This window comes from Trachypithecus francoisi, unplaced genomic scaffold (genome assembly GCF_009764315.1).
Source record: "Trachypithecus francoisi isolate TF-2019V2 unplaced genomic scaffold, Tfra_2.0 Lachesis_group0, whole genome shotgun sequence".
NCBI classification, from domain to species: Eukaryota; Metazoa; Chordata; class Mammalia; order Primates; family Cercopithecidae; genus Trachypithecus; species Trachypithecus francoisi.
In genome coordinates, this window is record NW_022681453.1 from 143915273 (window position 1) to 143941796 (window position 26524).

General features: G+C 41.6%; 1 protein-coding gene across 10 annotated transcripts in view; it reads right to left on the reverse strand.

Annotated features, from left to right (window-relative positions):
* Nucleotides 1-26524, reverse strand: part of RNF13 (ring finger protein 13) — a 198603-nt gene that overhangs the window by 60105 nt on the left and 111974 nt on the right. For all 10 annotated transcript variants that reach the window (XM_033212341.1, XM_033212340.1, XM_033212336.1 and 7 more), the window contains 2 exons: nucleotides 15321-15411; nucleotides 2886-2991 (listed from right to left, as the gene is read on the reverse strand). In XM_033212341.1, the coding sequence (XP_033068232.1) occupies nucleotides 2886-2991; nucleotides 15321-15411 (197 nt within the window). The remainder of the gene's footprint in view (nucleotides 1-2885; nucleotides 2992-15320; nucleotides 15412-26524) is intronic.

The window sequence follows — 26524 nt, forward strand, 5'->3', positions numbered from 1 at the left end:
ACATCCATTTCCTGTTCTTGACTTTTTTTTTTTTGAAACGGAGTTTCGCTCTTGTTGCCCAGGCTGGAGTGCAATGGCAAGATCTCAGCTCACTGCAACCTCCGCCTCCTAGGTGCAAACGATTCTCCTGCCTCAGCCTCCCGAGTAGCTGGGATTGAAGGTGCCCGCCACCATGCCCAGCTAAATTTTCTATTTTTAGTAAAGACAGGGTTTAACCATATTGGCCAGGCTGGTCTTGAACTCCTGACCTCAGGTGATTCGCCTGCCTCGGCCTCCCAAAGTGCTGGGATTACAGTGTGAGCCACCGCACTCGGCCCCGCTGTTCTTGACTTTCAAGGGAAGGCTTCTAGCATTTCACCATTTAATAATGTTTATTTTAAGTTTTTAGTCTATATTCTTTCTCTGTATAAGGATATTTACTTGTACTCCTGGTTTTCCAAGGGTATTTTCGTTCGTCTGTTGTTTAGTTTTCTAACTTACTCTCTACTTTCTTGCTTCTATGTTGAAACCCCAAGGGAATCAACAAACAAATTACTGTAATGGAATTTGGTACACAATTACATGATTAATGATTAATGACATGATTACATGATTAATACATAAAAATCAATAATGTCCTCTGACCAAACCTTGCTTTCTAAATACAACTCTCTAATTAAAAAAACCAAGACTCCTTGGGAAAAGGTCTGATGCTAGGGGTGGGACAAGAAAAATATAAAAAGAAGCATCTTATAGTATAAGACAGTAGTCAAGAAGTGCTTAATAATCATTTAAAAAGGGATAGCACTGAATCAAAGGAACATAAGATCCAGCATGACAACAGCCAATGTTAAGCAATTTAAAAACAATCAAAAACCAAAAATAACGTATGAATAGTACTAGATTATAACCTAAGTGTAAAATAAATATACATGAGTGCATACTAATGTAAGTGGTTGGTTGAATAAATAAATGCTGAGAAGAGAAAAATCTTCCTTGCAGAAGAATTTCAGATAATGCAGATATGCCCTCCCCTTCCCCCACCTTAAGAGTGGGCTATACTTAGTACCTCACTTCTAAAGAAAGAACAGAGTAGAAAAAGGAAAAAATATTAACTTTATAATGGAGAAATTCAGCAAACACTACCTTAACCAAGGAATGAAGGTTAGCATCATCAGTGATGTTCTACAGATATCATACACCCCCAAATATGATGTGATGAGAAGAGCACTTCACCTCTGTGATACTCTTTTGAAAAACCTGTAGCCTTGTCTAATCATGAGAAAAAAATCAGGCTGAGAGACATTCTACAGGATACCTGGCTAGTACTCCTCAAAACCATCAAGGCCATGAAAAACAAGAACAGAAAATTGTCATAGACCAGAGGGAAGACAGGATAATGAAACACAATGTGGTATCCTAGATTTGATCCTGGAACAGAAAGAGTACATTAATGAAAAATCTGGTAAAATCCAAAATGTAGAGTTTAGTTAATAGTAATGTACCAATGTCAGTTTCTTAGTTTTGACAAAAGTCTCCTGGCGATGTAAAATTTTAACAATGTGGGAAAGTAGATGAGGGATGAACAGGAATTCTCTTCTTTGCAAACTTTCTGTAAATCTTAACATTATTCCAAAATTAAACGTTCAATAAAAAGCAATGCTCTAATACTCAATTATAAGAATAACCAATTATAAAATATAATTTCAAAAATCCCTTTTATGGTAGCAAGAAAAACTATATGTGTGATAAGTCTAAAAGAAGACATGCAAAACATTTATAGAAAAATTATTATTCAACTGATGCAAAGACCTAAATAAGTAAATTTAAAAATACAATAGCATGATAGAAAGACTGAACATTTTAAAGATAGCATTTAATCTTTAAACTAATCTATGAATTCAATATAATAATAAATGTACTGAATATTAAAATACATATTCTTTATGACAAAGAAGTTGGCAAGAATAGTGGGACTGTTTTATATCTTTGCAAATCTATTTTAATATCTGTAAAAATAGAATACAGAGGGATTTTCAAACTGCTTCTGTTTTCAAATATTTTGATATTGCACATCACGTAGCCTCTAGAAACTTTTACTACATGCCTCTAAGAGAATGAGAGTAACAAAGGCAAATATTACCTTAATATTATTATGCAAATAATTTTGACCTTGTAGACCTACTAATAGTCCTGTGACCATACTTTGATAATCACCATTACGGAGAAATAACATGTCATTCCCCCTTAACCTTAAGCTCTCACATTATTTTTTTCATACTTTAATATAAAAATTTTCAAACATACAGAAGAGTTGAATTTTATAATAAATACCCATATATCCACCTGAATTCTACAATCAACATTTTACTATGCTTTTTGTCACATCTCTATTTAGCCATCAATACATCTTACTTTTTCCTCTTATTTTTTTACAGTGTATTTTAAAGTAAGTTGCAGATATCAGTGTACTTTCCCTAAAATATTTTGGCATGCAAATCATTACTCAGTTTAGTAAATTTTTTTTTTACAGTTCGTTTTCTTTTGAGGTAAAATTTACATATAATGAAATGTACAACACAATTGATTTTGTGAATCCAGACAAATGTCATGCATTTTTGCAACCCACATCTCTATCAAGACACAGAACATGACTGTCATCCCCCAAAACTTCTCTCATACTCTTTTCAGTAAATCGATCACTTCTCTCTAACCCCCCAGAGAAAATCACCATTCCTATTTTTTCCTATTGACATTATCTTTGTTTTGTCTAGAACTTCATATAAATGAATTTATACAATATGTACTCTTTTATGTACATATTGTGTAAATTCTCTCACTCGATACAATGTTTTTAGATTCATCCATACTATTTTTTAAAAATTATTAAAAGTTAATGTACCTACCATGAAAATGACTATTAAGATGAGACAGATGCCCACTATGATAAGGAAGGGAATTAGGTAGTATTCCAAAGGAAGACTAAATTCTGGAACTAAGATAAGGTGGCCCCTAGAAGAAAACAAAAATCAACAATTGAGAATTGAAGAATTGTTAAATTCTGATGTTAATTAAAAACAGGAAAAAATATTTTTAAAAACAGACATATAGACATTACAATTAAATCCACTACACACATTTCATTTTCTAAAATACGACTTCCAATAATTTAAGGAATGCTTTCTACATCTTTAAGTCTATTTTACATATTTTTCCTAATAGCATGCCTATATGATTAAACTGTGTAAAGAAAACTAGCCAATCAATACTTACTGTGTCTATCCTGGAGATACGTTATTTATTTATTTATTTTATTTTACTTTATTTTTTTTTGAGATGGAGCCTTCTTCTGTTGCCCAGGCTGGAGTACAGTGGTGCAATCTCAGTTCACTGCAACCTCCACCACCGGGGTTCAAGTGATTCTCCTACCTCAGCCTCCTGAGTAGCTGGGATTATAGGCGCCTGCCACCATACCCTGCTAATTTTTGTATTTTTAGTAGACAAGGTTTTGCCAAGGTGGTCTTGAACTCTTGACCTCAGGTGATCCACCCGCCTCGGCCTCCCAAAGTGCTGGGATTACAGGCGCAAGCCACCATGGCAGGTCTAGAGATGTTGTTTATTGAATTTAGTAACTGGAGCAAAAGTTGTATTTTATATGTAAAATCATGGTAGTACCTTGGCTACCAAAAAGAACCTCCACCTCAATCAAATTACTGTTCATAAGTTCTTCCTATGGAAAAATTCTAGAGTCAGTATTGATAATTATGCTGTTTCCTCCCTATCTGCTTTACATGTATCTGTTGTACCAGGTACAATGGATATAGGTCCTATACTCTACAATTATCTATGAGATACGAAATGAAAAATTGGTCCAATAATTCATAAGAGTTAGAGCTTCCTGTATATCCCCCACCTTCTCCACCGCTGGACTGAAAAACACTACAGAAATGTGTATGTTGTAAGGTGGGGAATAGGAAATGCTACATGCCTTAATTCTCATTTGTCATTAACCATGTTATTACTGTGACATTATCATTACAAAAATTGACAGGGACCCATGAAATAAAACTGTAATCAAAATAAGCGCATAATGTTGCATGAGGAAATTTTACATGGCATCAAAGCTCTGCATTAAAAATTGACAGGGACCCATGAAATAAAACTGTAATCACAATAAGCACATTGTGTTGCATGAGGAAATTTTACATGGCATCAAAGCTCTGCATTAAAAATATCCTTACTTTAGGGAAGAGTCTGGATAATGTTCAGTAATATGACAGATATGACAGATCACTCCATTGGGTTCACTGTGCTACTACACTAGTATGGTGCCAGCAAAGCTACTCTGTTATCCACTGCTAGTTAATTTTTTAGGTAGTGAAGCCAGGTCCCATTTCATAACAGAAAGGTTCAATGCGAAACAATCGTTCTCAGTATAAAGGAAAATAAAAACAGATTTACTTCTTTCCTCATACAGAGGTGCTTAGGACACAACAGCACTTGAGACAAATAACATGAATGCAACTTCTTTCTTTCCGAGGCTATTTTTAAATCTTCACGCTACTATTTCTTATACACACACACAAGGGGCTCTATCAAGCTTCAACAACAACAAAGATAATACCAGTAATTTCCCCCAATAATTTAAACTTTCCAAAAATTGCTACGATCGCTAGAATACAAGTAGCTTTTTACTTCAATCACTTTCCAGTAGAATGGGGGATGACAAAAGGATTTCACACACATTTGTACAGCTTTGCACAAAATACTAAAGTAACTAATAGATCGTCAGTGTAAAAAGAAAATCAGCAGCAGGACCTACGCTGCTCTATTTAATACCATCTCTTCCAGCACAAGGTCAGCCAGCTTTGCAAACAATATCCCTGTTCTCCGCACCTACCCTCTGAAACTGCCCTGAGCCAATGGTACTAAGAGATGACAACAAGCTAGCAGTCCTTGATCTCGGTGCCTCCTCAGGCTCAGCGTCCACTTTGGCGGCGCTTGAGGAGCCCTTCAGCCTGTCATGGCACTGTGGGAGCCCCTTTCTGGGCTAGCCGAGGCCGGAGCCAGCTCTCTCTGCTTGCCGGGAGGTGTGGAGGGAGAGGCGCGGGCGGAAACCCGGCCTGGGCCTGCGCTGCAGCGCCCAGGGCCAGCGCAAGTTCAGGGTGGGCGTGGGCTGGGCGGGCCCTGCACTCAGAGCAGTCAGCCAACGCTGCCAGGCCCGGGCAGTCAGGGTCTTAGCACCCGGGCCAGCAGCTGCAGAGGGTGCGCCGGGTCCCCCAGCAGTGCCAGCCCAACAGCGCTGCTCTCGAATTCTCGCCTGGCCTCAGCTGCCTCTCAGTGGGGTAGGGCTCCGGACCTGCAGCCAGCCATGTCCAGCCTCCCCAGGGCAGTGGGGTCCTGCAGCCCCAGCCCCCCGACTAGCGCTGCCCCCTGCGCAGGGGCACCCGGTCCCATTCAATGCCCAAGGGCTGAGGACTGCGGGCAGGAGGCGCAGCCAGGCAGCTCCGCCTGCAGCCCTGGTGCGGGATCTACTAGGTGAAGCCACCTGGGCTTCTGGGTCTAGTGGGGACTTGGGGAACACTTATGTCTAGCTAAAGGATTGTACAGGCCGGGCGCGGTGGCTCAAGCCTGTAATCCCAGCACTTTGGGAGGCCGAGACGGGCGGATCACTAGGTCAGGAGATCGAGACCATCCTGGCTAACACTGTGAAACCCCGTCTCTACTAAAAAATACAAAAAAACTAGCCGGGCGAGGTGGCGGGCGCCTGTAGTCCCAGCTACTCTGGAGGCAGAGGCGGGAGAATGACTTGAACCCGGGAGGCGGAGCTTGCAGTGAGCTGAGATCCGGCCACTGCACTCCAGCCCCGGCCCCGGCAACAGAGTGAGACTCCGTCTCAAAAAAAAAAAAAAAAAAAAAAAAAAAAAAAAAGGATTGTACATACACCAATCAGCACTCTTTCAAAATGGACCAATGGATATGGGTGGGATCAGATAAGGGAATAAAAGCAGGCTGCTGGAGCCAGCCAGCGGCCACCCACTGGGGTCCCCTTCCCCACTGGAAGCTTCGTTCTTTCACTCTTTGCAATAAATCTTGCTGCTGCTCACTCTTTGGGTCCACACTGCCTTTATGAGCTGTAACACCGCAAAGGTCTGACGCTTCATTCCTGAGGCCAGTGAGACCAAGAACCCACCAGGAGGAATGAACAACTCTGGACGGGAGGAACGAACAACTCCAGATGCACCATATTAACAGCTGTAACACTCACTGTGAAGGTCTGCAGCTTCACTCCTGAGGCCAGCGAGACCACTAACCCACCAGAAGGAAGAAACTCCGAACATGTCCGAACATCAGAAGGAACAAACTCCAGACACACCATCTTTAAGAACTGTACCACGAGGGTCTGTGGCTTCATTCTTGAAGTCAGCGAAACCAAGAACCCACCAGTTCCGGACACAGTACCACTTTTAAGTATAAGAGCCTTTCCATGAGACACTAATCCTCTACAACCTCCCTACCCCACAGCCACTAACTTGCTATAAATTAACACTGTTGGGGTTTAGAAGCCAGACTACTGCATATCCTAAATTCAACCCATTGTAACTTAGTATCTCAGCAGTAGGAAGGCTTACAACTCTCATATTCTTTTTCTTCTCTTTTTATGTTTATGACTTCCTAAGGCACATTCAGCCTTGATGAGATAAATAAATCCTGTCCTACGAGACAAGCCCCAGGGTTGCTCAGAAATAAAGAGAGCTTCTAGGTGAGAAGGAGCAAGCTAAAATAACAAATCAGGGCCAGGCGCGGTGGCTCATGCCTGTAATCCCAGCACTTTGGGAGGCCAAGAGGGGCAGCTCAGGAGGTCAGGAGACTGAGACGATCCTGGCTAACACAGTGAAACCCTGTCTCTACTAAAAATACAAAAAAATTAGCCGGGTGTGGTGGTGGGCGCCTGTAGTCCCAGCAACTTGGGAGGCTGAGGCAGGAGAATGGCGTGAACCCAGGAGGCAGAGCTTGCAGTGAGCCTAGATCACGCCACTGCACTCCAGACTGGGAAACAGAGTGAGACTCCATCTCAAAAAAACAAACCAAAAAACAGAACAAATCAGGAAGTCCCAGTGAACTAGGAACTTCCTGTGTGTTTGTAACTACAGAAATGGAATCAATTCCAGAATTTCCTAGTAAGCATTATGCTAAGATTCATATGCCCACGTTCTAAATCTAATATTCTACATATCCTATTAATGCTCTCCATTAGAAACTAAATACCATTTTAGTTTACTGTCAAGATATACTGCGAGGATTTTAAAGGGTCAACAATTGATAAAAAAATTTTGAGCATCTTGCCTGTAATCCCAGCACTTTGGAAGGCCAGGGTGGGTGGATCACTTGAGGTCACAGGAGTTCGAGACCAGCCTGGCCAACATGGCAGAACCCCAATTCTACTAAAAATACAAAAAAAAAAATACAAATAAAAATAAAACAGGCATGGTGGCCAGCACCTGTAGTCCCAGCTACCCCAGGGGCTAAGGCTGGAACCTTAGCTTGAACCCAGGAGGCAGAGGTTGCGGTGAGCTGGGATCCCACCACTGCACTCCACCCTGGGTGACATAGTGAGGCTCTGTCTCAAAAAAAAAAAAAAGGTTTTGAGCATCTTGAATCAAAAGCTCAATGTACATTCAAGATACTGTTTTTTTCTTAACCAAATTGCTAATGGTGGATGTGGTGATAGTGATGATACAGGGAACTACAACAGAACTACAATGGAATTTCAGTCCTCTGGCTCCATTTATATTTCTTCTGTCAGCCCAGGTCTCCTACAGCTGAACTTGCAGACTCATCCTTGCCCTAGTCCCAGATTAATCTGTATTTGAGGAAGAAGGCATTTAAACAGCTTCAGGAAGTACCCTGCCACACTGCCTCCATGTCCATGCCTAAATACAGCACATCTTATGAGCTCTGCAGCTAAGATTTGATCACTGAAGATCATCTAAGCAACCCAGAAAATAGGGTCTTATTTTCCTTTGTGTGAGTTCCCAGGCTAATTTCAAACCAGCTGCCTAGACTTAAGCTTGATAATAATAACCTCTCTAATTTCCCCATCCTTCTGTTGACACATCAAGTCTTGTCTGTTCTTTCCTGACATCCAACCCCCACCAATCAAACTACTGTGCCTCAGTGGATTTACAGCCACACAGCAGAGCCTTCTGTCCTATAGATCAGCTTTCCAGGCAATAACCTGTATTCAGCCCAACTGCTGGATATTCCCACTATTTCATCTGACTACTTGCTTGAACTTGCTCCTTTCAGACAAAACTCACAGCTGCCTCATTAAACATCTTACATCCCTTAATAAACAGGCTCTGTGCTCAGTCCTGTGTCCCCATTTGCTGCCAGGGCACTGCTCTGTCTTCTTGAGGAATCCTGAGGTAACATAAAAGCAGTTTAATTTCATTAGAATTTACTAAATATCTACTGTGATGTAGCCATTGGGCCCAGTGCTAGGGATTAAATGTGAAAAAATAGAATCTCTAACCATCAGAGAGAATACAGAAATCTTAAAGGAACTTCAAAGTTCTTTGTTCTAACTCTTCATTTTCAAAAGAGAAAATATGTCCATGAAGATTCACAGCCCAGCAATCCCTCCAGTGAACCTCACTACTCACTCTGATCAGAAACAAGCCTTGTCTCTGCCTACAACTTGTAAAAGTTGTACGTTATCCAATAATTTGTCTTCCCTAATAAAAGTTACAAAATGCTCCTAGAATTTAAGTTTTTAAAAGACCAAAATTGACAAAAGTACAGCAGTTTATAAAAATATTCCTTATGAATAAAGAAATGCTAATCGGGGCCGGGCGCGGTGGCTCAAGCCTGTAATCCCAGCACTTTGGGAGGCCGAGACAGGCGGATCACGAGGTCAGGAGATCGAGACCATCCTGGCTAACACGGTGAAACCCCGTCTCTACTAAAAAATACAAAAAAAAACTAGCCGGACGACGTGGCGGCGCCTGTAGTCCCAGCTACCGGGGAGGCTGAGGCAGGAGAATGGCGTGAACCCGGGAGGCGGAGCTTGCAGTGAGCTGAGATCCGGCCACAGCACTCCAGCCTGGGTGACAGAGCGAGACTCCGTCTCAAAAAAAAAAAAAAAAAAAAAAAAAAAAAATGCTAATCGGACCAACTCATTTTCTTCTTGTCAGACTGGGAGGTCATAAAAAGACTGATTATATTTCTGGCAAGAGTAGGGGAAAACATTGGCTTTCCTAAAATGTTAGTGGAAACATAACTTGTTCCCCTTTTTAAAGGGCAATATGACAGTTGTTTACTGAAATTTAAAACTGTTTCTCCTTAATCAAAAAAATTCCACGTTTAGGTACTTTTGCTAAAGAAACATTTGCGCAATTGCACATAGTATATGGTCAAGAATATCATTGTAGCACTTTCTGTAATAGACAAAAACTGGAAGGTAAGTGTTAACATTTATGAAGCATTTACTATGTCCCAGGTATTCTTCTAAGAATTTTATTAATGTGTTTAATCCTTCCAGCAATGCTATATGCTGTAGGTTATATTGCTGTTCACATTTTAATGAGCATAGAGGCTACAGCCCAGAGATAATAAATTTTTTGTTGAAGGTCACACAGCTAAGAAGTGATCGAAGCCAGGATTTGAATCCACGCAGCTCTTACTCCAGAGGTCATGCTTATAGCCAGTGGCTTACTGGCTAAGTAAATTAGGGTATGGCTAAACAATGGACTATTGTTAAATACAGAATACACCATTCTTTTTAAGTAGTTAGAAGAGTGGACAGTAGCTAAAAATAATAAAGTACAATAAAACAGTAATTGATGAATACATCATTAATATGATAAAAAACCAGAATCTTACTTGAAGAGGAAAAGAGAAACTCTCACTAAAGGGAGAAACAAGGGAAAGATGCCTATCTCTACGACTATTTAACATGATGCTAAAGTTATTACCAATGCAATTGGATAAGGAAAAGCAATTAGAAGCATAAGAATTGGAAAAGATAAAACTATTCCTAGTTATATGAAAAAACTGCCACCAACAGTAAGAGAATTTAGTCAAATTGCAGGTTATAATATCAACACTCAAAAATGAGCTTTCAGCTGTACAAATAAAAACCAGTTAGTAGAGGTAATGAAAGAGGAGAGTCCACTTATGATAGCAAACAATAAAATACCTTGGCATAAATTTAATAAGAAATGTTTATCTCACATAGATTTTGGACTAAAAAAACTAAACAAAACTGAATACATAAAAACAGAGTTGGCTGGGTGCAGTGGCTCACTCACACCTGTAATCCCAGCACTTTGTGGGGCTGAGGTGGGCAGACTGCTTGAGTCCAGGAGTTCAGGACCAGCCTGGGCAACATGGTGAAATCCCATCTCTACTAAAAATACAAAAAATTAGCTGGGCAAGGTGGTGCATGCCTGTAGTCCTAGCTACTCAGGAGGCTGCAGTGGGAAGATCACCTGAGCCTCGGAGATCAAGGCTACAGTGAGCTGGCGCCACTGCACTCTAGCCTGCGCAACTGGAGTGAGACCTTTTCTAAAAAAAAAAAAAAAAAAAAGCAGAATTGAACAAATGAAAGGACATACCACACTCTTGAATAAGGAGACTTATCCTAAAAATGTCAATCCTTCCTAAATTAATTTATGAATATAATGTAATCTCAATAAAAACCTCATCAGGTTTTTCTGAAGCTAGACCAGTTGATTATTAAATTCCTTTGGAAGGAAAAACTGGAACCCTCATACATTGCTGATGTGAATATAAATTGGTGAAGGCATTTTGGGAAAAAGTCTGGCAGCTCCTCAAAGTGTTAAACATAGAGTTACCACATAATGCAACAATTCCATTCTAGGTAGATACCAAAGAGAAATAAAAACATACGCACATGTGAAAATTTGTACACAAATAGTGAAAAAAACATTATCCATAATAGCCAAGTTGTGGAAACAAGCTAAATGTCCATCAACTGATGAATAAACAAAACGTGGTATATCCATACAATGGAATACTATCCAGCAATAAAAAGAATAAAGTACCAATACATGCTACAATATGATAAACCTTGAAAACATTACACTAAATGAAAAAAAATCATAAAAGGATATTATGTGATTCAATTTATGTGAAACAACCAGAATAGACATCCATAGAGACAGAAAGTAGATTAGTGATTGCCTGGGGCTGGAGTGGAGGAGAAGGGACTGGGGAACAGGAAGTGACTGCAAATGTGTAAGGGGTTTCTACTTGGGATATTGAAAAAGTTCTAAAATTAGAATGTGATGATGGCTGCAGAATTCTATAAATATACTGAGATCACTGAATTTTACACTTTACATGAGTAAACCTTATGGTATGTGATATATCTCTCAATAAAATTGTTTTAAAAATTTCACTGGGAAGGACAAAAAAAAACCCATTGGAATAACTGATGACTATTTGGAAAAAGATATGATTGGATACATTCTTCAAGCCATATAGGATAAATTACAAATGAACCAGAGATTTAATGTTAAAAATGAAGCCGTACAAGTATAAATGTGGGTGAATTCCTCTATAACACAGGAGTAGGGAAAACTTTATTAAGACTCAAGACCAACAGCCCAAGGGAAAAGACATTTGATTTTTGGTTACATTGAAAAAAAAACCCAACATCATAGTGAAATAAAAATTTCAAAATACAAAAAATATTGTAATATTAAAAATTAAAGGACCAACATACCTAATAAAATAAAGAACTTATAAAAATAGGGAAGAAAATGACCAACAATCTAATATGGAAAAACTGGCCTAGAGATAAACAGCTCATAAAAAATAAAATATAAGTAGTGCGTAAGCATAAGAAGAAAATGCTCAAATGTGCTTGTGATAAGAGAAATACACATGAAAACGATAACAGAATACCATTTCTCACCTATTAGTAAAAATAAAAAAACCTGACAACAACTTTGTTGGTGAGGCTACAATAAAAGAGACACCCTCATAAACTGCTGGCGTGACCCTTATGGATGGGAATTGACAATATCTAGCAAAAATACATATACATTTACCTCTGAACTACCAATCCCACTTCTAGAAATCTATTCCAAAACTATACTGGCAAAAACATGAAAACACTTAGGCATAAGGTTATGCATTACAGCAGTATTTCTAATTACAAAATAACATAACCGATTCAAATGCTGATCAACAGGGGACTGGCTGATTGAACTAGAACATCCACAAAATAAGAGTTCTATGCAGCTGTACAAAAGAATGAAGAATATCTCTATCTACTCAAGGATAAACTATTAAGTCAAAAGCAGGATGGGGAATACTGTTTATGCAGTAAGGGTAGAAGATAGGAGGAAGATAGGAGATATATTTTCCTATATATTTTTAAATTTAATGAACTAAAGAATAAATTAAATGTTTTTTAAATTGTTACTTATAAGGTAAGGAGAGGAACAAGATGGACAAGAAGGATGATACTTAGAATCTGAACTTCTTTGAATATATATTGTTTCACTGATTTTGACTTAAAGTTTATATATAATTTTTAAAATCACACTTGGGAGTAGGGAGAGCAATCTCTAAACTCTGAAAGCAAATGAATCAAATAAACCTGTGTTTTCAATTTATAACATCTGCACACAGACTATTTCACTTATCTTTTAAAAAAATAATTTGCCTTTAGCCCCCAGTTGCTGGGGAGGCTGAGGTAGGAAGATCGCTTGAGATCAGGAGGCAGAGGTTGCAGTGAGTTGAGATGATGCCACTGCACTCCAGCCTCGGTCACAGAGTAACAGCCTGTCTCAAAAAAAAAAAAATAAAATAAAATAATAATAATAATAATAAATTTGAACTTATATATTATGATATACTCTAAGCAGAGAAAGAACTGTTTTTAAAAAAATGTTGGTACTAGCATTGATATTCTTCTGAGTCTGTTGTGTATATACTCTACAATTAGAAAAGACAATATATTATTATGTTGGTGTCTTTTAGCATAGAAAAATAAAATACCCATTTAAGATTAATAAAGTAAAAATTCTAGGCTCTTGAATTTAAATTGAAAGCAATAGTATACACTCATGACTTACTGTATCTTTAAAAGCCATATATAGTTCCTAGTTCTGCCCACTGAAAGAAAGAGAGGGGGCTTGAGGGTAAAGTAGGTAGTAGATAATAAATAGACAGATAAATAGATAGGTAGATAGGTAGGTAGGTAGGTAGATAGATAAGATAGATGATAGATAGATAGATAGATAGATAGATAAGATAGATAGATCTTTATGTACAGCTCTACAATTCCTTATGACCAATTCTAAAACCTAAAAAGCTTTAAAAAACAATGTTTGCAATTCATTTGACAGTCAACTTAAAGTGAACTGACAGAAAAAAATAGTCATATATTTATTGCAGATACATTAATTTGCTTGATTATGGGGTGTTGCCTCAAATTCTATTTGGAATATTATTTAACTTTCTAAAATTTAAACATTTTTCAGTGCCACAATATATCTGTAGCCAAGAGGTGGGATAAGAGAGTTTGTAAACTTGTATTCGCCTAGAAAGGGTCAAAACATTAAGGAAACAAAGCAAGTTACAAATTATTATGTACTGTATGGTTCCATTTTATGAACATGTGATCACTAATTAATGTGAATAATCAAATACGGGGAAAAACAAACGGTTTTTTTAAAAAACAGTAGTTGTGGCCGGGCGCGGTGGCTCACGCCTGTAATCCCAGCACTTTGGGAGGCCGAGGCGGGCGGATCACAAGGTCAGGAGATCGAGACCATGGTGAAACCCCGTCTCCACTAAAAATACAAAAAAAATTAGCCGGGCGCGGTGGCGGGCGCCTGTAGTCCCAGCTACTCAGGAGGCTGAGGCAAGAGAATGGTGTGAACCCGGGAGGCGGAGCTTGCAGTGAGCCGAGATCGCGCCACTGCACTCCAGCCTGGGCGACAGAGCGAGACTCTGCCTCAAAAAAAAAAAAAAAAAAAAAAAACAGTCGTTGTTAGACAATAGTGTCATACAGAGACTTGCACTTTAATGTTTTTTATTTCAATTTTTCCATATTTTGCTAGCATCTATATATTACTTTTTAATTTTAAAAAGTATGGTTTTATAATTAAAAACAAAAAATACTCTTTAAAATACATATTAAAATATATAGAAGTATTCTAAATGGGGGAGCAATATTGAGGTAAAAGCAAGTACTAATTCTCCTCTCTTTTAACCAAGCAAACATGGCTGACAAAACATCACTTTGTGCAATTGTTTTTGATACAACTTCCAAAATTACATTCCTTAACTTAATGTTCTGAGCATATAATATGTGAACAGTATTTTAAATATCAACACTGTAGTGGGGAACTAACAATAACAGTAAACAGAAAACCCTGCCCTCTTCTTTTTTATGCATTTTCAAACACAAATTTCATGGATTTCTTTTCCCCCTAAATAATTAGAATTGGATTTCATTGCGCCAGTTTCCTCTTTTGGCAAATGTAGATAATAAGTGATAATAATAACAACCACTAGAGGGTTGTTGTGAGGATGAAATGGATAACAAATATAGAAGTCTTACTTTATGAGTGCCCAGCTTTGCTAAATGCTGAATAAATATTGGCTGCTTTTATTATTATTATTGTTGTTGTTCCTCTTAGACAAAAGTCTGTTCTTGTCCACTACGTTTTGGGGATCTGTGTCATGGAAGAAGTTCTGAAGTGTTCATTGTACCATTTTCTCTATGTTTTCTATATTAGCTGAGACAGCTGTGCCTCAAGTTAATTTCAGTCCGCATGTTATCTTTGCAATGAGATTATTTTGTGGGGGTGGGGGAGAAGAGTTTCATATAAAAGTTCTCATTCAAATCAAACTTCTAAAACTTGAAAATTGACTTTTTGTCTTTGTAAATGTTAGTCACTTAACACAATGTTTTGGATTCTGTGTTTATAATATATAAAATATCTTTTAGTAATATACAAACATTTCTTAATAGAAAATGTCATATAAACATAAATTGCATTGTTTTAAAATACTAGTAGTTTGATTAAACTGTAAAATGAAAAGTTATTTTATCGTTTTAGCAAGAAGGGTGACTTACTCTCACTAGCATGAATACATTTTCAACATAATCATACAAAGAAAAAGTACTAAAATACTTTAAAATACTACATCTTAAAAGCATAATGATTTAAAAAGGGATAATTTAGCACTACAGAGTTCATTCTGAAACATAATCTTGATTACAATATTATATAATTCTACCTTAATATAAAGAAGAATTTTAAGCAACATGATTTTTTATATCCATTACTTACCCTTTTTCATATGTGAATTCATCTTTCAGAGAATTAGCTGATGATTCACCAATAAAGACAGATGGAATGTCAATTTTCTTTAGTACCTCAACTGTATAAAAGAATAATAAAATTATTCTTAAAAGCCCATACTTAGTGTATAATCAACTTAACTTTCTTCATAATAGCAGCAAATGCAACTGGAAACAATTATAATCAACTTTGATTGTCTATTGCTTGATTTTCCAGATTGCAGATTGTATTCATCATCAAAATAGTTGAGAAACATAACATTTACAGTAACAAAGCTAACATTTTGCATATATACATTATCTGAATTCTCTCAATAGTCTATGATATGGAGATATAATTTTTATTGTTAATATTTCCATTTGATTCTTCCTCTCTAGACATAATTTGTTAGAGAAGAAAGATGAGGAAGAAATTTTAGGTTTTCTTCCCACACATAACTTAATTCCTAAATGAAAAAGAGAAAAAGCTTCTTTTACATACCCATTTCCACGAGAGGTATAAGCCAGAGAATATAAGAAAAGACAACTTCACAACAATCTAAAAAGTCATGCCACACATCTCTGGCTTTCCAGACTGAAAGGCTGACAGGTGTTGAGAAAGGGAATAGAGTAGGAAAGCTGGGTAAATTTCTACTTCCTCATAAGCCTGGCGCTCATGGCAAAGCTTTGTGTTTGATTGGTATCTTAAGATATTTGACTCTTCTACCCATATTCATAACCAAAATCAACCACCCAAAAAGAATTTTGTAAAAATTACCCATTACTCAGGAATAGAAATAAAAACAATCCTCTTAATGTTGCTAATAGAAAAAGCATCCTCATTATTAGCTGTGAGTTAGTTTAACACATTTGGTTTTAGAGAAGGCCCATTTGTTTCGTTTTTATAGTTTTCAAAATAACTTTGTTCTGCATTTTAAAAACAATGCATATCCATTTGCGTTTAAAAGAGGGGGAGGCAAGTAAAGCAAAAGAAAACAAAACAAAACCATAATCCTTCCCATCCCAGGACAAATGTTTTATTTGAAGTAATAAGCAGTTCTGTAAGTTGTGACAAATACATACAATTATAACCACAATCACAGTTAGGATACAGAATGTTCCATCACCCACCAAAATTCCCTCATACAGTCAACCCCTCCCCCTAAACTTATAAATCACTGATCTATTTTGCTGTTATTGTTTCATCCTTATAAAGACAAGGTTTAAAATCTTGATATCCTTGGTAGAGTACGGTTTTTTTCACTTCTAGATTGTTTTATGCAAATGTAAACATTCAACTCTCACACATCTCTGTCTTTCACACACACACACACCCCTCCACACACACACATACACACACACACACCAGAAAAAAACAAAAACATGTAAGCCCCAAAGCCCAAAGAGGGCAGAAACAAAAAATATTAGTCAAGAAATATTTAATCACTATTTTTATATCAATGTGATCAATACAATTTTATTTTTTACATCAATGTGATCATACAATGTTTAAAGTGTAAGCTTTTTTCTACACAATGATACAGATCAGATATCCTGTTATGTCAATAAATACAGCTCTACCTCATCATTTATTTTTATTTTTATTTTTTTTAAAGACAGGGTCTCGCTAGGTTGCTCAGGCTGCAGTGCAGTGGCTATTCACAGATGCCACCATTGCATACTACAGCCTGTAACTCCTGGGCCCAAGTGCCCCTCCTGTCTCAGCTTCCCAAGTAGCTGGAGCTATAGGCATTATTTCATTTTTTTAATAGATGCAGAGGTATTGTTATAAGACTATATATATTTTTCATATTTGGGAGATATTTTCTATCTTGCTAAGATACTTTCTCTACCACATATGAGTTTAAAGCTTATTTTGATACTTAAAACTTGCAATTATATACCCTGTGTATGATGTTTTATTCTTTCATGAAGATACTATGACAAACTCAAGGAAGAACCTTTGGCTTGTGACTACTGGCTAATAATATTGGAAGTAACGTAGCTTCTTTGAATTATGATATCTAAAGAGATGTATGTAGAAAGCTCCTTACTTTAATAAAATGATTAAGAAAAAGGGAGAAAATATTGTAAGCAAATATGAGGAACCATTTTGAAAATGGCAACATTATCTACTGAAAACTAAGTGTTTGGACAAACGGAGGCAAGATGGCGCACTTCCGGGTTCTTCATCCCCCCCAACTTTTCCCGCGCGCGCGAAAATGCAGCCGACGCCCGGGAAGGTGCAGACCAACTGGGCATGCGCCAGGTGACATCAATCTGAAGAGACCAAGATTTACCTGGTCGCACCTGCGGAACGCCCCCGGACACGCCCGTGCCCCGCCTATCGCCCTCCCACTCCCAGAAAAGCTGCTCCGGACGAGTGCCACGCGCGGACTTCCCAGCTTCCCCACTGCGGTCGGGACTGTCCGAACTCCATCCCAGAGCAGCACAGGGAACTCTGTGGGCCTCATTTGCCGGAGGCCTCTCCTCACCGACCTTCTTCCCTTGAAGCTAGGTGACCAAAATAAACTTGCAGTTTTGCTCCTACCCTTGCCTAGTCGCTGGTTCCTTTGCGCCCGATCTGGTGGTCTTAGAAAAAACAAAACAGTTGGTGCCGAACCCGGGAGGAGACCCCTCCTCGGGGCCCCAGGGTCTGGGGAGCCTCCTCCTCCTCCTCGCTCCACGCCGCAGACGGACCAGGACCTGAGACCCGCTTCCCTCACTCTCACGGCCTCTCTGGGGTAAGTGCCCTTGTCTCCTCTTTACCTCCCTCGGCCAGAAATCCTGCGCAGGTCCGGGGTCCATTTGGAGCCACCAAGTGGCTCGGGAGACCCGTTCAGGACGGAGACGTCCGCCTGAAGGTAATCTCCACTTAGGCTTCAAGAGCCTCTCGTCTGTCTCTGCTGGTTCCAAAGGACGCTTTGAAGCCAGGCAGGGATCCATTCCCATGTCATTGGGTCCATTGTGTCGGTAAAGAGGAAACAAATGGGAAACCCCCAGTCCAAATTCCAAAGAGCACCCCTTGGGGTGCCTCCTAGCCAATTTAAAAACCTTACAGCTTGAACAAGACCTTAGGAGGAAGCGGTTAATTTTCCTTTCCACTGTGGCGTGGCCCCGATACAAACTAGACAATCAGTCTCAGTGGCCACCGGAGGGCACCCTAGATAGCAATGTTCTGACCGACCTCAGCAATTTCTGCCAGCGGTTAGGCAAGTGGTCTGAAATTACGTACATACAAGGCTTTTGGGCCTTACGCTCTCGTCCCGACCTGTGTAGCCAGTGCTCTTCGGCCCAAGTTATGCTAGCCAAGGACGCCGGCTCACAGGAACCCGAAAAAGAGGAGTCTTCATTCCTTTCTGTTCAGCCGGAGGATCTAGGGTTTCCCTCACTTCCGCCCTATACTTCTCCTCCCTCCGCCCGGACTCCTCCTTCCTCTTCCTTACCTACTAGTAATCCACTCAGTCCTGTGCTTCCTTCGGGGCCCCCAACTGGCTGTCTTGAGTCTCCTGTCTCTGCACACACCCGCTCTAAGTGCCCTGCTGATGCTTCCACTCCTGCCCCACACCCTCCTACAGTGTTAGCGCCTTTGTGAGAGGTGGCTGGGGCGGAGGGGGTAGTCAGAGTACATGTCCCTTTTTCATTGGCCGATCTTTCCAAAATTGAAAGGCGTTTAGGGGATTTCTCAGCTAATCCCACCGTTTACATAAAGGAATTTAGATATCTTTGTCAGGCCTATGACTTAATTTGGCATGACCTCCAGGTTATCCTAACCTCCACCCTAAACCCTGAGGAGCAAGAGCGCATCCTAGCGGCCGCCAGGCAGCACGCCAACCAACTACATTTAACTGATGCCACCATCCCACTAGGGGAGCAAGCAGTACCCTCGGCAGACCCAGACTGGAACTACCAAGCAAACCAGCCTGGGCGCCGTAGGCGAGACATAATGGTTCAGTGTTGTTGGCTGGTATGCAAACAGCCTCAAACAAAACTGTAAATTTTAACAAATTAAAAGAAATTATTCAAAATCCAGAAGAAAATCCAGCCGCATTCTTAAATAGGCTGACTGAGGTTCTAACCCAATATACCGGTTAGATCCGGCCTCCCCCACAGGGGCCACCATTTTGGCGTTATTTCATTTCTCAATCAGCTCCTGACATTCGTAAGAAACTTCAAAAGGTAGAGGATGGTCCTCAGGCACCAATATAAGATCTGGTTAAATTAGCCTTTAAGGTCTATAACTCCAGAGAGGAGATGGCTGAGGCAGTGCGACAGGCACGCCTCAAACAGAAGGCCCAACTCCTAGCAGCGGCTTTACGGCCCAATTGTAACCCCAGACCAGAGAGTACACACTCCGCAGACTCTAAGGCTACAAAGGAGCCTGCTATAAGTGCGGCAAGGCGGGACACTATGCCAATAGGTGTCCGCAAGGTCCCCGAGCCCCAACGCAGCCTTGCCATAAGTGCAAGGCATCAGGACATTGGGCCAATGAATGTCCTAAGCCTCGTCCACCAGCAAGCCCCTGCCCTGCTTGCCAGCAGGGAGGACACTGGAAGTCTGATTGCCCCACCCTGAGAACAGGTGCTGCGTCTCCACGTGACCCCCTTTCCCAGGATCCTGGGAGCTCCTTCCAGCTCCTACATCTGGACGACAACGACAACTGAAGGTGCCAAGACTCGGGGACCCCCATCACCCTCGCCGAGCCGCGGGTAACTCTCCTGGTAGCGGGTAAGACAATAATTTTTTTTAATAGATAGCGGGGCTACCTATTCTGTTTTGCCGTCCTTCTCTGGACCTAGCCTTCCATCCGATATCTCTGTAGTAGGAGTAGACGGAAAGCCATCCACCCCACGAAAAACCCCACTCCTCAGTTGCTGCCTGGCCAACAACTACTTTGCGCACTCGTTCCTCATTATACCCTCATGCCCTACCCCCTTACTAGGCCGAGACATCCTGAGCACCTTAAAGGCCTCCATATACATTCCCACCAACTCATCCACTCCCCTTCAACCCCCTCATGACCTGTTGCTCATGCTTTGTGCAAGTGCACAGGCTCCTCCTATGTCGCCACCCCCCATCTTCCCTATTTCTGTACACCCTCAAGTGTGGGACACTTCCACCCTGGTCATAGCTGCCCACCACCCACCAGTTCTCGTCAAGCTCAAAGATCCCACTCGTTTCCCAAACGCCCCCCAATTCTCTCTCTCTCCGACACATCTACAAGTTTAAAGCCAATTATCACGCGACTACTTAGCCAACATATTCTTGTCCGCACACATTCCCCCTGTAACACTCCAATACTTCCAGTTAAAAAGGCAGACGGAACGTATAGGTTAGTACAGGATCTTAGGCTAGTCAATGAAGCCACCCGTCCCACGCACCCTGTAGTTCCCAACCCTTACACCCTTCTGTCCCATATCCCCACCAATTCTACTTATTTTACTGTGCTAGACCTTAAGGATGCTTTCTTTACCATACCCCTACACACAGACTGCCAGTTCCTTTTTGCTTTCACATGGGAGGACCCAGACACACATACCCCACTCAACTGACGTGGACAGTCCTCCCACAAGGGTTCCGGGACAGCCCCCATTTCTTTGGTCAGGCCTTAGCGAAAGACCTTGCCTCTTGCCCTCTCACAAATAGCAAAGTTCTGCAGTATGTAGATGATCTCCTAATCTGTAGCCCTACCAAACAAGACTCTCTTCTAGACACTGCAACTCTCCTCAACCATTTAGGCTCATTAGGTTATAGAGTATCTAAACACAAGGCCCAAATTCTTGCCAAACCGTCATATACTTAGGAATTGAAATCACCCCAACAACCCGGTCACTAACTACCGACCGCATGGCCCTAATACGTAACCTTCTTCCCCCTCAAGATGCAAAAGAAATTCAATCCTCCTAGGTCTAATAGGTTTCTTCAGACATTGGATCCCCAATTTGGAATCCTAGCCAAACCTTTATACGCCGCAGTTAAAGAAACCCCACATGGGCCTTTGTCCAACCCCAAGTTAATCTCGACTCATGTCACCTGCTTAAAAGCTTGCCTTCTCTCACAACCCACTCTCTCACTGCCTGATTTCCAGTGTCCCTTCCAACTCTTTACAGATGAAAGGCAGAAAGTGGCAGTTGGTCTCCTAGCCCAGCCTGTCGGTAACACCCACCGTCCTGTGGCCTATCTATCCAAACAGCTAGACCCAACTGTACAAGGCTGGCAACCCTGTCTGCGTGCGCTAGCAGTGGCAGCCTGCCTGACCCAGGAAGCAAAAAAGCTCATTAGAGGCAGTAATCTGACAGTCTTCTCCACATACCGTCTTCAGGATCTCATCTCTCATAAAAGTATTAGCCACTTAACTCCATCCCGGCTCCAGCTTTTCCATCTCTTATTCATAGAAGACCCCACTGTTACTTTAGAAGTTTGCTCCTCTCTAAATCCAGCCACTTTACTGCCAGGCTCTCTTAAACCACTCCATACTAAACATTCTTGTCCTGAGGTTCTGGAGGCTCAGCCCCCCAGCCACCTACACTTGCATGACCAGCCCCTTCAGAATGCACAACTAACCCTATTTGTGGATGGCAGCTCCTTTATCAACCCTCAAGGAAACAGACAGGCAGGATATGCAGTAGTTACCTCTTCCACAGTTTTGGAGGCAAAACCCCTACCACAAGGGACCACATCACAGCAGGCAGAACTCACTGCACTAACCAAGGCACTCCTACTATCAAAAGGAAAAACAGTAAACATATACTCAGATTCTAAATATGCTTTTCTAATCGCACACACTCATTCAGTCATCTGGAAAGAGAGAGGGTTTTTAACCACCGGCGGTACCCCTATTATTAACAAAAACCAAATACTCAAACTACTAGATGCACTGTCGGCACCTTCCAAGGTAGCCATTATACATTGTAAAGGGCACCAAACTTCATCTAACCCGGTAGCAGCTGGCAACAATTTCGCTGACATCACTGCCAAGTCAGCCGCCGGATTTTCCACCCCTAAGCCTCCTTCCGCCTGTTTTCTCTTCCCCCAGTATGCCCCTAATTACACTCAGGAAGAAAAGGCTAAGCTATTACAAAATCCAACAGCCAAACTAGCTACGGGTGACTGGATTATATTAATAACAAACTAGTTATTCCTGAAACACAACTCCATACCATTCTAACAGACATACATAATTCTTTACATATAGGACCCAAAGCCTTATATAATTTCCTAAATCCCCTCCTCCACTGTCCAACACTACAAAAACACTTACTTACAATCAACCAGCAGTGCTCTACCTGCCTAAAGGCAAATCCTCAAGGCGCATTGCGTAATCCCCATCCCAGCCATCAACTCAGAGGACACCAACCAGGTGAAGATTGGCAAATTGATTTCACACATATGCCAAAACATAAAAAATTCAAATACCTCTTAACCCTTGTGGACACCTTTTCCGGGTGGATCGAGGCCTATCCTACCACAGGAGAAACCGCTAACATTGTTGCCTCTATACTCGCTGAACATATTATTCCTAGGTTTGGCCTCCCGGTCACTCTTCAATCTGATAATGGTCCAGCATTCATCTCTAAGGTAGTCCAACAGGTGGCAGCCCTCCTACACATCACCTGGAAACTCCACATCCCTTATAGGCCTCAGTCTTCTGGTAAGGTAGAAAAGGCTAACGGACTCATCAAACAGCAGCTCACCAAACTCTCAATCGAAACCCGGCAGTCGTGGGTAACTCTCCTTCCTTTAGCCCTGACCCGGCTGCGGGCAGCACCTCGAGGCCCAACAGGCCTCAATCCGTTCGAATTAGTCTACGGACGGCCCCTAACCCTCCAACAAATACCTTCCCTGCCAGCCCCTTTGGCGAACTACCTCCCATATCCCACTCTTCTCAGACAACTCCTAAGACAACACGCTGAGTTAACACACCCTCCTCCAACAGATGCCTACAACCCACATCTCTCCCTCAGTCCTGGAGACCAAGTATACATAAAAGATATCCAAGCCAAAGACTTACAGCCCAGGTGGAAAGGCCCATACATTGTCCTCCTGTCTACACATACAGCAGCAAAACTCCTAGGACACAAGCATTGGATTCATATCTCCCAGCTAAAGAGGGCCCCCACCGGGAACAATCAGTGGACATCAGTTCAACTTTCCCCCACTCGCCTCAAACTTACAAAACTTTCTTAACTAGTTCATGCTCCCTGACCCCTGGCGCTTAGCTCGCTTTCTCACCATCTTCTACATAAACCTATCAGACTTTCAATACATAACCCCAGACCCATATCTACCTCCAGACAATAGTCCAGAGCAGTGGTTCTCCCATCTCCTAACCTTCATTGAACATCTCCAGTGGCAAGGGACACTCCGTGACTACACGGAAAATGAAGTCTCATTTTATACTTATATTGCTGTTTCACTCATACACTCAGACCTTTGCTAGTCCGCCTACTGTATGGCAATTTTTTTCTCATCACTGAAACTTGGCCACAAGACAGCCGAACACACTCAGTAGTACATAGTTCTGCCAGTTGTCTTCCTTAAGGCTATCAAACTTCTCTCCACACAATAGAGACCCCTTTCTCATGGCTCGCACTTATCTGCCAAAGGCTAGACTTAACCTACACTGTGAATATAACCAATCTCTCCCACTGCTTCCTCTGTGAGGCTTTAGAAGGCCCCCACCTAGTGGCAGCCCCCTGCCCATGGCCTTCAACACAACTGGTCAAACATCCCACAATTCACTTACACTCCAGGCGCCACTATACCAGAAATCCAAACTGCCCAATCCTTCCTTTCCGTTATTCAACTCCAAATTCATCCTGAGGTAATCATACTCAGGCACCCAATGGAGGCCACACAGCCCCCATTGAAGGCTATTTCTCGTCCAAACTGCCCAATCCTTCCTTTCCGTTATTCAACTCCAAATTCATCCTGAGGTAATCATACTCAGGCACCCAATGGAGGCCACACAGCCCCCATTGAAGGCTATTTCTCGTCCAAACTGCCCAATCCTTCCTTTCCGTTATTCAACTCCAAATTCATCCTGAGGTAATCATACTCAGGCACCCAATGGAGGCCACACAGCCCCCATTGAAGGCTATTTCTCGTGCAACTGATCTCTCTCTAAAACTCTTAACCATACAGCCATTAACTGATCCCTCTATGTCCCCGTGTCCTTGGTCCCCAGTCTAACTTTATACAGCCAGGCAGAAGTAGCAGAGCTTGTCCAGCAACTTTCCATGCCACTACGCCACCCCCGTTAAAAAAAAAAAAAACGGGCTGTTTTCCTCCCTCTAGTTATTGGAATCAGCTGAAAGCCTGGCCTCCCTGCAGCGCCGAACTACCTCAATAGCCTAAGTAGCTGCCCAAAACAGGCGAGCCCTAGACTTGCTTACAGCTGAAAAAGGAGGCACTTGTCTCTTCCTTGGAGAAGAGTGCTGCTATTATGTTAGCAAGTCAGGCCTAGTAGACACTAACATTCAAACCCTCAATAAAATAAAAAACAGATACAAAACCTTAACACCCCAACCTTGCCGGGACCTTCCTTCTGGGTTTTGCCCATATTCCGACAAATGCTTCCATACCTCGTTCCTATACTAATAATACTGTGCCTTATTTTATTCTTCATCCGTACCTCCAAATGCCAACCATGGGCCCCGACCTTAACGACGCCCCTTAACAGCAGGAAGTAGCCAGACAGACCACGGCGCCCCTTTATCACTATTACCAATAAAAGGTTGGACTGTTTGGACGAACGGAGGCAAGATGGCGCACTTCCGGGTTCTTCATCCCCCAACTTTTCCCGCGCGCGCGAAAATGCAGCCGACGCCCGGGAAGGTGCAGACCAACTGGGCATGCGCCAGGTGACGTCAATCTGAAGAGACCAAGATTTACCTGGTCGCACCTGCGGAACGCCCCCGGACACGCCCGTGCCCCGCCTATCGCCCTCCCACTCCCAGAAAAGCCGCTCCGGACGAGTGCCACGCGCGGACTTCCCAGCTTCCCCACTGCGGTCGGGACTGTCCGTCCGAGAGCAGCACGGGGAACTCTGTGGGCCTCATTTGCCGGAGGCCAACAGACCTCTCCTCACCCACCTTCTTCCCTTGAAGCTAGGTGACCAAAATAAACTTGCAGTTTTGCTCCTACCCTTGCCTAGTCGCTGGTTCCTTTGCGCCCGATCTGGTGGTCTTAGAAAAAACAAAACACTAAGTATGTTTTACTTCACAAAATACTTTTAAAACACTCTACTTTATTTTGATCTGTAAAACAACTCTGTGAGGTATATACTGCCAAACAAAGATAAATTACAATTTGAATGACCCAGTCCCAACCTCTCCAGATTCGTATATCCAATTGCTCATTCAGTATCTCCATTTGATTTCCTAATAGATGTTTCAAACAAAGTTTCTCAGTTGAACTCTGAATGTCTCTTTTCCCTCAATTGATCAACTCTGTTTCTCACCTCTGTAAACAGCATAGACATTCACTTAGTTTCTCAGGCTAAACATCTTGGAGTCATCCTTGACTCCTCCCTTTCCCTTACTCCCTATACCAAATCCTGTCAGCTTCAAAATATAGCCATATTCCTACCACTTCTCATTACTTTAACTACTAATACTCCAAACCAAAATCACTCTTGCCTGGCTGCTGCAGCAACTTTATAAATCTTCTCTCTGTTCTCTCCAAAGAACAGCCAAAGTGCTCCTTTTATAAAATATGTCATATTACACAGCTGTTTAAAACCTATTCATTCATCCATCCATTCATTTATTCATTTGGAGATGGAGTCTCGCTCTGTTGCCCACGCTGGAGTGCAGTGGCACGATCTCAGTTCACTGCACCCTCTGCCTCCCAGGCTCAAGTGATTCTTGTGGTTCAGCCTCTCAAGTAGCTGGGACTATAGGCATGCACGCCACCACGCCTGGCTAATTTTTTATATATTTAGTAGAGACGGCATTTCACCATGTTGCCCAGGTTGATCTCGAACTCCGAAGATCAGGCAATCCTCCCACCTTGGCCTCCCAAAGTGCTAGGATTACAGGCCTGAGCCACTGCACCCAGCCTAAAACGTATTTAGAATAAATTCCAAAGTCCTTATCACGGCTGATAAGGCCCATCATATTTGACCCCTGGCTCCTTCTCTAACTTTATCCCCTGCCACTCCCTCCCTTGTTCACTAATCCAGCCATTGTGGCTTTATGCCACACCTTGGAA